The sequence below is a fragment of the Ailuropoda melanoleuca genome, chromosome 16 (genome assembly GCF_002007445.2).
Source record: "Ailuropoda melanoleuca isolate Jingjing chromosome 16, ASM200744v2, whole genome shotgun sequence".
Taxonomy (NCBI): domain Eukaryota; kingdom Metazoa; phylum Chordata; class Mammalia; order Carnivora; family Ursidae; genus Ailuropoda; species Ailuropoda melanoleuca.
Window position 1 is genome coordinate 36,016,300 of NC_048233.1, and position 13,372 is coordinate 36,029,671.

A 13,372-nucleotide genomic window follows, 5' to 3' on the forward strand; every position below is an offset into this window, starting at 1 on the left:
CCCCCCCCCCCGCCCTGGAAAGAAAAGAGGTTCCTAGTAATAGTAAACAATGGTTGGTTTGTGACACAGTATAATGCCCACATTCTATTTTGGAATTTTTTTTAGGTTTACTTCATCCTCTCTCGGGTCATGTATCAAGTAAGAGACAATGTTAAAAAGTTTGGAATTAACAGACTTGTCAGCTCTGGGATCTACAAAGCAGCCTTCCCTCTCCATGATGTAAGTCAAATGGCAAAAATGAAATACTCTAGTGTGAAGGGAGAAGGGGTAATCTTCTTAACCTTGAGTTTCTTCTTCCATACAATGAAGATGCCTATTGCAAGATTATAAGCTCATTTAGGACAGGAACCAGGTTGTTCGGTTCACTGTTGAATCTCGGGCATAGAGAAGGCCGTCAGTTTGAATGAGTTAATAAATGGATGATTGTAACAGTAGCCCCCCGCCCCCATAATTCATGCATAAAGCCGTGCATATTAGCAGTTAAGAGCACGGGCTCTGGGGCTTGCTTTCCCACTTTGTAGCTGGATGACCTTGTAAAAGTCATTTAGCTTCTCTGTTCCTCAATTTCGTCATCAGTAAAGTGGGGATAATAATCATACTTACCTCATAGAGTTATGTCATAGAGTTATGAGGATTAATTAATCCATGTCAAATGTTACAACCATCCCTGGCATATAGGAAGGAGAACATAAGCATTAGCTATCTTAATAATTACTGACAGATGTTATTATCAACCAGAAAAGTATTGGTTCTTTTTAAGCAAAACACATGTTGGATCGTCTCACTTACCATTTTCTGTAACACAGGCTTTTTCCCCCTGAAATATCATTTTCTTAGTGTGTCCTGGAATATCACAAGGCTTTTAAAAAAGGCATCTGTCAGGGTTCTCGTCACGATGGCAATACTGCAGAGTGTTGACATTTTTTAAGGACTTCATTCTGAGATGACAGCAGCTTCTCATTCAAGAGCACTTCTCTAGCCGATAACATCTCTTATGAAATGAAAATTTTAAAATGTGACTGCTTCAGACCCTTAATGATTCCATAAATGCAGGGATATTATATCTATTCTCTTTAAATAAATTCTGTCATTGAAATAAATTAAATACTATATTATAGTGTGCTATTGCTTTGTTACATTCACTATCAATTTATCTGAATCTCTGAGACCAAAAAAGCCAAGACTGAGATTATCATTGCTACTGCGTAGTACACATACTGGTGGACGACATTATTGAAACGTACTGTATATGATAATAATCTAGGGCACTAAAGAGCTACTTGATGCACATGTGTAAATAGCAGAGAGCTGGGTGGAGAACCAGGTTGGTGAAGAGACCCAATAGGGCAGCCCGGCATGGCAGTCCATGTGTTTTATAGTTGTGCCCAGCAAAATTAGTGATTATAGCCTGACCCAAACTTTGGGGACACGTGCAAATAGCTGTTATGAATATTAACCTGGGATGCCAGAGTTCAATAGTATTCAGTTGGCGTCTACCCAAGCCCAGTTCTTTCCCACTAAAGCCTCTTTCAATCGCAGCGATTCCCATATCCAGGCTAACGAATGATCTCCTATGGCATTTGGAAGGGAAGTGAATGGAGGTCAGGTTCTATGTTAAGGCTTACTTGGTGATAATCTGCTTCTAGTACAAGAGGAAGGAAAGTGAGTCAGATGGGAAGAGTGACTGAATTTTAGTAGACACAGGAAGCTTTGTTTTTTTGAGTAAGCCAAGTGTGTATCATACTTCTTTGTTGTGTATATTCTGCATGTTGTCACAGAGTAACTGTTGAATTGGGGGACAGAGATACCTGGGTTTTAGAATTGACCTTGGTACTAACCAGTTAAAGCCCTGGTTCCCCCGGGTGTCCAAGGAGGACGCTGGACTGTCAGGTGTTCCTGCCTTGTGGCGGCTTTGGCACTCAAACAGCCCAGTTTTTAACTTTTTAGGGCTGGCACACTTGTAGGACGTAAAGCATCTCTGGGACTCCCACCAGGTACCTGAGGTGTTCTCTAGGATTATAACAACCAAGCATTCCTCCCCACCCACATTTTTAAGTGGCCCAAGCGATTAATGATTTCACCTGTTTAGAATCACTAACAATTCGATGATCCATCCATCTAATGGATGAGGCAAATGAGGGCCCCTTATTCAAATACGCAGATGCCTGTGAAGTACGAGCGCCATGTTGAATGTACAGACTGGTGAACACCTAGTGATTTTATGCTGCCTGTTTGTTTCTGCTTCACAGTGCAACTTCAGCCGTAAGTCAGAGGACCTCAGCTGCCCGAGTGAACGGTACCTTCTGTACAGGGAGTGGGCTCATCCACGAAGTATATACAAAAAGCAGCCCTTGGATCTTATCAGGTGAGGTGTTGCAGAGAGCATGCCAGTGGGGACTCAAGGCTGCTCTCTGACATCGAAGGGACAGTATTCAAAGAGTATTGCCAATGAGGGAAGCTCACCCAAACCACTGAGCTTCATTGCCTAGAGTTTTTTATTGAGGCTTCATTATGTAGGCATGACTCACTGAATCATTGCTTATCTGACTCAGTCTCCAGCCCCTTCCTTTCCCAATATCCCATGGCTCAAAGCCCCAACACTCCAGTCACATGGTTGGTCTTCCTGACATGGCTAGTCCCCATCCTAGTCATCCCATTAGCAAACTACGGGCCCTCCGTGAGTCACATCATTGGCATAAACTGTTAGGTGGTGTCCCAGGGGTTCTATGTGAGTAACAAAGACACCCTTATCTTGGGAAATTCCAAGGGTTTAGAGGTTACCTCCCAAGAATTGGGAATAAAGACCCACCATATTCTCTATTACACAGGAGTAAACGTTAGATTTAGCTTAAATTGTATGGTAAGAGATGCAAGTTTTCACTGCTTGCCTGTATCTGCTGTTAGATACTGTTTCACCATATCTAACAAGATGTGATGACTAGCTCAGTTTTGTTTTCTGAAAGCACCAAGGTCAGCTGCTCTCCAGAAACTTTTGTTGTTTGGACAAGGCTGCTGGAGAGAGAGAGAGAGACCAAAAATAACGAACAAATAAAAATAAGCAAATAAGTAAACAAAATTTCGGATTGAAATGAAGAGACACAGTGATGAGATGGGGTAAGGGGAAGGAAGTTGAAGAAAGTTACGTTTGAGTAGGCAACATATGAACTAAGAACTGGATGGTGAGAAGGAGCCAGAATTTTGTGGAATTGGAAGAAGTCATTCTGGGAATAGGGGCAGCTTGCACAATGGCTGAGAGGCACAGGGACATTTGCAAATGTGAGGAAATATCGAAGACCCGTGCTAATGAGAGAAGAGGATGATGGGACACAGGTAGAAGGGGGGTAGCAAGAACACGGAAAAGAGTTTAGACTGTAAGTGCTACTAAAAGCACTTGGGATACTTTAAGTACTCAAATAATTTTATCTCATTCACATTTTGCAAAGATACTCTGGGGAGTGGATGACAGGGGCCCCAGGAAGCAGGGAGAGCAGGTAGGAGGCTGTCGGAGTGGCCAGCCAGAGGGGAACCCATGGCAGCACGGTTGGAATGGGTGGTAGAAGGGGAGTCAGCAGGACCTGCTTATGGGTTGAATGCGCAGGGCGAGGCGGGGAGAGTCAGGTTTGCCCCAGGTTGGCCTGGAGCCAAGCGCCTGTCTTTCTACCATATCTCAGTGCCCATTGGCGTGGGAAAACCGCTTGACCTTAAAAGTGGGAGTTTTAAAACACTGAAGAGTTTTTGTTCTGCTTTGTTTTACATTATATTATGGGAAATTTCAAACATATACAAAAGTAGAGAGAACAGTACAGCAAAACTTCCTACGTCTGTCTCCCAGTTCCAAAAATTAAGAACTCCTCGCTAGTCTCGTTTCATTTTTCTCTCTACCTCCTTCCCATCCCTTTCCAGTGGAGCATTTTGAAGAAAACCCCAAATATTATTATATTTCATTAATATTTCATATAGTTAATTGTCTTTTAAATGCAAGCTGAATACTTTAAAAAAATCATCAAAAAGCCACGCTCAGTTTTTCTTGATTGTCACAAAAACTACTTTTTTTTTTAACACTTTTTTAACAGGGATCCAAACAAGGTCCAAATGGCGCAACTAATGTATTCCTCAGTTGTCTTCCAATCTGTGGGTTTCCCGTTTCTTTCTTGCTTTCCCTGCAACCGTGGAGGAGTTTCTTCATTCTCTATTTTACTGATTTCATCCTTCCTTGTGCTGGTGTTGAACTTGTTGCTCTTCCTGTGTATTTGGTTTAGCTAATTTGGAAGTTTGATGCCTGAAGTTCAGCTTTGTACAAGAATACTTGATATGTGGGGTTTCATACTTCTTCCAGAAGGTACATGATGTCCTGTTTCTTTGGCATGTGGTGATAGCAACCATTAATGATCATTGCTTAGAGTCATTTCCTAAAGGATTTTATTTTATTTCATTTGGTCATACTCTAATTTCTTCATTTTTTAACTGGATTACAATCATAAAGAGGCTATTTTTGTCTCATTAACTCCGGGTATCCTGCAGAATAAAATTTTAAAAGGGGATGTTTGTACATATGTAAACCTTTGGAGCTGACATTCATGTGAGATTTTCTTTTATGTTAAATCTATAGCATCTGATGGCAGGGTGATGGGTTTGATGGGTTCTTAATCTTTCTTTATGGGGTTGTGGGTTTTGGTTTTGGTTTTTTGGTAAAGAGAACAATTTCCCCATTATTTTCAGTCTATTTCCCCAGGAAAGTGCATTTTTTAAAACTATTCCCTGTCCCTGGTCCACATGTTCCCTTCCTTGCTTACCACTAGTAACCCTTTGAGCATTTGGGCTGTTAAACCTTCATCTGTGGTTCCCAGGGACTACCAGAAGGGAAATGAGTTCTCTCCCAAAAAGCAAACCAAACAACCCAGAAAAAGCAACCTGGGGGAAATAGACTTTGCACAGAAAAAAACTCCCGTTTTTACCCTCAGAGTGAGAAAAGAAGTGATAAAATCCACAAGACAAGGACAGGAGTGCTATAAAAAAGGATCATTCTAAGGATAAAATGTAACTCTTAAAATTAAAAATGTAATAGAACAGAAAAACCTTAATCGTAGCATTAGAAAATAAAGTTGAAGAAATTGTACAGAACACAGAGCAAAAATATAAAGAGATAGGAAATAAAAAGAAGGGGGGAATAAAAATTAGAAGGTCGGTCCAGGTGATGCAATGAGCAAATAGTAGGAGTGCTAGGAATGAGAACAGAGATAACGTAGGGAGAAAATCAGAGCAGTATCTGAAGGACCATATTGAAGAACAATAGAGAGCATGAGGGGGTCACTCACATCAAGCAGTGATTTCAGGAATCAGGAAGACAGCCGAAGGTGATGAGCTGTGAATAGATAGCACCAGCACATGCAGGCGATACCAAGAACTGATAATCAGCAAAGCCAAGAGATGATGGAAGAACCGAGAACTGACAACCACTAGAACCAGAAGAGGCCTGGAAAGGCTAAAGACTAATGAAACCTCTCTAAAAAGGGAAGACTTCTGCAGCCGACTGTCGGATTCTCCAGATTCGGTCTCTTCCTTGTCTGACCACATTTGGAAGGCAACAGTTCCCAGTTGGTGTCTGAACATAACAGAGACCCTGCCCTGCTTGCACATAATAAGCACCAAGTGCCAAGAGTTGACCCGGACTGGGCTGAGTCCTCATCTCAACTGCACGCTCATGGACTGATTGTGTTTGGTTCATTAATTTCTCACCCTCGTTGTATCTTGTCTGTTGTGTGACTTTGTGTCGTATCTTGTCCTGTGTAACATGTATGAAGCCAAATCAAATGTGTAGTGAAACGTCACTGAGTTTGGAGTCCCGAACCTGTTACAATTGTGCAAATCTTGCTTTATGAGTAAATAAAGCTGACATTGTGGAAAGACACAACTTGGACCTACGCACCTTGATAGCATGCTCGGGACAAGAACTGAATGTGATAGGCCTCCAGATGGAAGGAGCTTACTGAGTGCTCAGCTCAGGGCATGAAAATAGAGCCAGCCGGTCACCACAGCATGACATCAAGTCACGACAACAGGACACCTCAGGACACTGAAGACAGAAAGAAGATCCTGAGAACCTCCAGAAAGAGAAACAGACTCCATTTGAAGGAGCAAGACTCAGGATAACACTGAACTCCCCAACGACAACACTGCAGGTAGAAGAAAAGAGAGCAGTAATTTCGTATTTCCAAGGGAGGTGATTTCTCACTTTACAGTTCCGTAAATGGTCAAGCTTTAATAAGTGTGAGGAGTTTTCACAACTTAAATGTGCAAGGTAATGAAGGGGGTGCTCCACGAAAGAAGAAAAAAAACATGGCTTCAGTAAACAGGGATTCCCAATGTGAGAGAGGCACGGAGAGATTCGAGGGGCAGCTTTGTGGCAGGGCTAGAGAGTCATTAATCCAGGTTGGAGAAGGTCTGTTGGGATTTATTCAAGGGGATGAAATCAGTAGACTACCTCATGTGTTTGAAAGTACTGAGAAATTGCATGTTAGGTAGAAGTCTGGGGTTGAATTGTTGGTAAGCACACAGAAAACTAAACAGTGAACCACCGTGACAATTACTAGAACTATCTGACACCTTACTGAGTATATACTTACAACTTTGATCAAAAAGCTGAATTTCTAGAAATTGGTGTTAAGAATTGGGATGTTTTTGGCGGGAAGAGAATGATCAGAATATCCTAGTTGAAGGAATATTATTGTATTATTCCCAGCCTTTCAGCACAAACTTGGAGGCAGGTTTCTGTCTGAGATTCAAAAATTCTTTCTTATCTTCTTGCCTCCAAAGTAATGTAGATATCTTTGGAAGTAATGAACTCCATGTCATGGTAAGTTCCAAGCAGGGACTGCCTGACTAGCTCTAAATGAAGCAGAGTATTTTTACTATTGGGGAGTTGGACCAGTAACCCCTAACATTCTTTCCAATTTTAAATGTGGCATTTCCAGTGTGGATGGTTGATAAGAACATATTACAGAAAGCCTGAGAGCCAAGACATTGCAAACCCATTGCCAGGCTTTTCTTTCTCAGGCAGTACCCTGAGCCTGTCATTGGCCTGAAGTGTACAACCCAGACAGCAAAGCCCCAATCACATAAAAATGCAACACTTTGTTCCTCCTGACTCCTGATCGCACATCTGTGTCAGCCCTTCCTAACCCCCAGGGATGTGGCCTACACCCAGGCCTGTGACCTGTGAAGCTGACCACTGGTTCAGCCCAGGGATGTTCCTGTCTGAAGGAGGTCTCCCAGGACTTCAGGTCTTCCTCAGAGCTTAGTCCCCCAGGCTAAGCCCAAGGACCTCAGCCCAGCTCCATACTGAGCTGGAAGTCTCCCTAGAGGCCTCTAAGGAAGCTAAGAGCTAAGTAAATCTGCAGCTTCTGTGGACCAGTACTGAGCCAGGAGTGAATCAGTTGAGGGAAGTATCAGCAACAGCAACACTCAGCTAACCATCCCCTCAGTGCGCTCTCCTCATCTCTCAGCTCTTTCTTAGTGCCGAACTGTATCTGTCTCCCTTTCAGGAATAGTCTGGCATTGCTTCCCACCCTGCCTCCTTTCTTCCAGCTGTGCCTCCCTGGACCCTTCTACTGATCAGTTTTCAAAAGTAGGAAAAAATGGAAGTGCTAGATATAAGGAATACAGGGCAGTGGATTCCTCAGTCATTGTCCGTGACTTCTTATCAGTCCTTTTTTTGCATTTGTGATGTATATTACATTTCCTCCAAGAAGTTCTCTAGATAAGCAAAAGCAGGCAACTGGGAGCAGATCCATCAGGTTCATTGTTTCATTCCTGTTACAAACAGTCTTTTGAAGAATGTATCAGATGTGTTCGTATTTACAAAGCCAGAAGGTGATGGTCTCTATTTGCTTACTATGTAGCATTTTTCTTTCCTTTGCCCCCTTCTGATTGGCTTTGCTTCACCAGGCTCACCTCCTGATTGGTACTTCTGTGATACATAAAATACTTGTTTCATAGTGGAGTTTGGGGAGTTTATGAAAATGAACATTTTTTTTTTAAGATTTTATTTATTTGTTTGACAGAGAGACACAACCAGCGAAAGAGGGAACACAAGCAGGGGGAGTGGGAGAGGAAGAAGCAGGCTCCTAGCGGAGGAGCCTGATGTGGGGCTCGATCCCAGGACCCTGGGATCAGGCCCTGAGCCTAAGGCAGACACTTAACGACTGAGCCACCCAGGCACCCCGAAAATGAACATGTTTTAAGTAGGAATTGAGTAAGAGGTTTAAGCTTAGAGCCTCCAGTGTTTAAAATCAGAAATTAATGTTAGGATGAAGCTGCAGAGTGGTTCTGTGTGTCTTCTAAAAACAATTTCTGTCTTTCTTCAGGAAATATTACGGAGAAAAGATTGGCATCTACTTTGCTTGGCTAGGCTACTACACTAAGATGCTCTTTCTGGCAGCGGCAGTCGGAGTGGCTTGCTTTCTCTATGGATACTTTAATCAAGATAACTGTACATGGAGGTAAGTTCTGTTTATTCCTTGGTACCGTGATGAAAAGTTGATTAGACATAAAATTATTTTCAGGGTCTTAGACTGTTTTAGTAAAAGAAGACTCATCATAGAACACTTACTGCTCTGGATGATATATTCCTTTTGTCCTGAGTATAATAACTAAGTGAAGTGGGAAAAAAAATTTTTTTTTAGATAATGCAGCCCAGTTTCTGACAGGAATATTACCCTTAGGAAACACTCCAATTTTTTTTAAGACAATACTGTAAAAAAGAAAGGCGGCCTGGAGGAAGGATCGTCCTTGAACTTCTGCTCCCCAGAGGAATGCTTCACTCAGCCCTTCAGATGTGAGCCAAGAGCAGCTCTGATTTCTTCAAGATTTCAAAGGCAAAACTTGAAAAAAAATTGGCGTTTTTATGCTTTTAGAAATGACTTTTTAATATATATTAAGAAATAGATGTTTAAAAATTCAAGTAAACAATACTTTTGTTTTTGTTTTACTTTTAAAAAAATTAGGCCTTAGAGTGTAACAGAAAAAAAAAAATAAGTGATAAACAATTAGTTTGTGCTTGATGTTAGAATTAAAATACCAGCTGCACTGTCTAAAGGGAAAAAGCATGGATGCCAGAACACTGAATTTCACTATCACTGTTCTGAATTGTGTTGTTATTCCCCTGCTTTTGGTAGTTTCAACCTTTAGAAGGGAGGCAACACTGAAGCAGGCATTTTCTCTTGTTCACCTGGCCTCTCTCCAGCTGTGACAGCCAGATCAAAATTTCTGGGCACCAGCAATGAGCTCGCTGATGACCAGATTTTTCTAGCCCCAAGCATATCAGCCTGGCTCCCGAGGCAGGAAGCTTACACCGCAGCTCTGATGTATAGGCATAATTACCCATTCTATTTAACGGAGAATTATGAGCGTTTTGTACCCGTTATGGCTTCTTAGCTAGAAACCTGCAGATGGTCTTTGAAGTACTCTCCTCTTCGCTGAAAATAAGAGTTCAGGGCCAAAAGCTGAATGTTGATACCTTTTGCCTAAATTTGTCTTTGGCTTCTCCATTGTTTTGTATACTGTTCCAACCCCCCCCTCAAAAGGGCATCTCAAAAATAACACTTTCAAAGTGCAAAAGTAGCATTTTTATAAGGTGCTTGCATTGTGGCTGTTCTCATTACAGGTCATTTTATACAAACACTTTTGACAGTCACAGCACATGTTTGCTACTATTTCACACAGATTAGTTACAGAAATCTGGGGGAGGGTCTTGGGGATATACTCCCTGTGCTCAGAACTGTTGGGGCTTTAATTATGTATATTGAGTATTTTTAAATTATTTAAAATACATGCATTTAAATATTTTCAGTTAAGTTCATTACATGCTGAGTAGATTCACAGGTATAGAAAATGTATTTGAGGTATAAAGAATAATGATCCCTTACCCGTTTAAGAAAACAGAACGTTACTGTCACCTGGGAAGTGCTTCCCTCAGTTGCATTCCCTCGCTTTCCACTTTGGAAATCAGAACTACACTAAATTTTGATTTTTATCATTCTTTACATATATTATATGTTCTTTGTCACATATATTTGTATCCCTACAAAATGTATTTCATTTTGTGTGCTTTTGAAAGTATGCGTGTGTAAGTGGAGCATACTATAGGTATTTTCTTTTCTATAAATCTTATGTTTAAAGCATATGTCCCCCTTTAACCATAACAGCTTTATTGAGATATGATTCACATACATAAAGTGCACCCTTTCAAAGTGTGCTGTTCAGTGGTTTTAAGTAAATTCAGAGTTGTGCAACCATCACCACTGTCTAATTTTAAAACATTTTCATCACCCCAAAAAGAAACTGCATCCCCATTAGCAGTCACTCCCTAACCCCCCTTCTCTTAGCCCTTGGCAACTACTAATCTACTCTCTGTCTCTGTGGATTTGCTAATTCTGGATGTTTCACGTAAGTGGAACCGTACAGTATGTGGCCTTTTTGTGACTCTTCTTTCACTTAGCATCAAATCTTTTCAAGGTTTGTTCATGTTGTAGCATGTGTCAGTACATCATTCCCCTTTATGGTTTAATAAAATGCCATTGTATGGATAGACCACATTGTTTATCCGTTCATCCATGTCAATTTAGGTTGTTTCCACTTTTTGGCTGTTTTTACTTATTCTGCTATAGACATTCATGTACAAGGTGAACATTGTTTTCAGTTCACTTGAGAATATATCCCCCCCAAAAAATGGAATTGCTGGAATACATGGTAACTCTATGTTTAACATTTTGAGGGGCCACCAGAGTATTTTTCAAAGTGACTGCACTGCACCCCTGTACTTCCACAGTAGCAATTTATGAGGATTCCAATTTCTCCACATCCTCATCAGCACTTGTTATTGCTGGGTTTGCAAGTACATACGTCTTAGTCATCCTGGTGGGTATGAAGTGCTATGTCATTGTGGATTTGTTTGTGTTTCCCTAATGCCTACTGATATCGAGCACCTTTTCATGTGATTATTTGCCATGTGTATATCTTCTTTGGAGAAACATCTGTTCAAATGCTTTGCCTCTCTTAATTGTGTTGTCTTTTTATTGTCTTTTTTAAACTGTTCTTTATCCTGAATAAAAATCCTTTATCAAATATATTGCAAATATTTTCTCCCATTCTGTGGTTTGCCTTTTCACTTACTTGATGGTCTCCTTTGAAGCACAACGGACTTTAATTTTAATGAAGTCTAGTTTACCTAATTTTTTTTCTTTTATTGTTTGTTTGTCCTTTTGGTATCATATCTTAGAAAGCATTTTTATCCAAAGTCATAAAGATTTTATCAGTGTTTATCATCTAAAAGACTTATAGATTTAGGTCTGTCATTCACATTTTACCAGGTGTGTATCCAGGGGTGTCCCAGCACCATTTTTGAAAAGACTGTTCTTTCCCCGTTGTCAAAAACAATTGGCTATAAGTGTGAGAGTTTGTTTATGGACTCTCAGTTGTTTTCCATTGATCTCTGTGTCTGCCCTTTTTGCAAATGCATACTATATTGATTACTGTAGCTTTGTTAGTAAGTTTTGAAATTGAAAACTTCAAAACTTTGTTTTTCTTTTTCAAGATTGTTTTGGCCATTTTGGGTCTCTTACATTCCATGTTAATTTTAGGGTCAGCTTGTCCATTTCTGCAAAAAAAGCCAGAATTGCATTAAATTTGCAGATCAATATTAAGACTTCTGATCTGTGAACACAGAATATCTTTCCATTTATGTGGGTCCTCTTTAATTTCTATTAATAAACTATTTTATAGTTCCCACTATTTAAGTTTCACACTTCTTTTCTCAAATCTAAGTATTTTATTCTTTTTATTCTTTTTATGTATTGATTTTGTGTCTTACAACCTTGATGGTCTGGCTTATTAATTCTAATAGTTCTTTAGTACATTTTAATTTTAGCACATTTAATTTTAATATATACTATCATGTCATCTCGAATAAAAATAGTTTTACTTACTCCTTTCCAGTCTGGAGGCTTTGAATTTATTTTCCTTGTGTGATTGCCATAATTAGACTCTCCAGTACAATATTCATCTTAAGAGGGAAACATTGAGCCTTTCACCGGTAAGGATAACATTTGCTGTGGGTTTTTCATAATTGTTCCCTATCAAGCTGAGAAGTTGTCTTCTATTCTGAGTTCTTATTTGTTACTCTGTTAAAATGGCATATTACATGAACTGACTTTTGTAGGTTGAACTATCCTTGAATTCCTGGTCGTGATCCTTTCTGTATGTTACTATGTTACTGGATGTGATTTACTGGTATTTTGTTGAGGACTTTTGCATTTGTATTCATAAGAGATAATGGTCTGTAGTTTTCCTGTGACATCTTGGTATGATTTTGGTATCAGTGTAACATTGGTCTCATAGAATGAATTGGGAATTATTCCCACTTCTTTATTTTTAGAAAGGTTTGTGCAGCATTTGTGTCAGTTCTTTAAATGGTTGATAGAATTCACCAGTGAAGCCATCTGGGCCTAGCCATTTCTTCATGGGAGTCTAAAAAAATTTTTTTTAATTACTAATTCAGTCTCTTTGCTTGCTATTGGTCCATTCAGATTTTCTATTTCTTCTTGAGTCAGCTTCAATTATTTACTTCTTTCTAGGAATTTATTTCATCTAGATTACTTAATTTGTTAGCATATAATTATTCATAGTGTTCTCTTATAATCCTTTTTATTTTTTAAGGTCAATAGCAATGTCCCTCCTATCGCTTCTGAGTTTATGATTTGAAACTTTCTTCTTTTTCTCAATTAGTCTAGCTAAAGAGTTGTCAATTTTGTTGATCTTTTCAAAGAATCAGTTTTTGTTTTTGCTGATTTTTGTTTTCTCTATTTCATTTATTTTTGCCTTTCATTTGAATGTTTAATTCATTTACATTTAATGTCATTTTTATTTTCTGTTTTATGTCTTTTTTCCCTATTCCTCTATTACTACCTTTTTTGTGTAAAATAGCTATTTTCTAGTATACCATTTTAATTCCAGTTTTTTTGTTTCTTACTCTTTTTTTGTTGTTGTTATTTTCTTAAGTGGTTGCCCTGGAGATTGTCATTATATCTTGTTGGAAAGCAATTTCATTCAGTTTTAATGCCAACTTAATTTCAGTGGTATACAGAAACTTTGCTTCAGTACAGGTTTTTTCCCTTTGTACTATTATTCTCATACAGATTACGTCTTTATGCATTATAAGCCCATCAACACAGTTTTATAATTATTGTTTTATGCAGTTGTCTTTTACATCAGATAGAAGAAAATAATTACATGCAAAAATATATTTATAGTGTGTTATTTACCTGTGTAGTTACCTCTACTGAGTGAGTGCTCTTTATTTCTTCAGGTGAGTTTGAGT

At 39.4% G+C, this 13,372-nt stretch overlaps 1 protein-coding gene across 3 annotated transcripts in view; it reads left to right on the forward strand.

Annotated features, from left to right (window-relative positions):
- The window catches only part of ANO6 (anoctamin 6), a 180,431-nt gene that overhangs the window by 115,900 nt on the left and 51,159 nt on the right, over nt 1–13,372 (forward strand). For all 3 annotated transcript variants that reach the window (XM_019809093.2, XM_011236194.3, XM_019809094.2), the window contains 3 exons: nt 106–219; nt 2,250–2,365; nt 8,364–8,498. In XM_019809093.2, the coding sequence (XP_019664652.1) occupies nt 106–219; nt 2,250–2,365; nt 8,364–8,498 (365 nt within the window). The remainder of the gene's footprint in view (nt 1–105; nt 220–2,249; nt 2,366–8,363; nt 8,499–13,372) is intronic.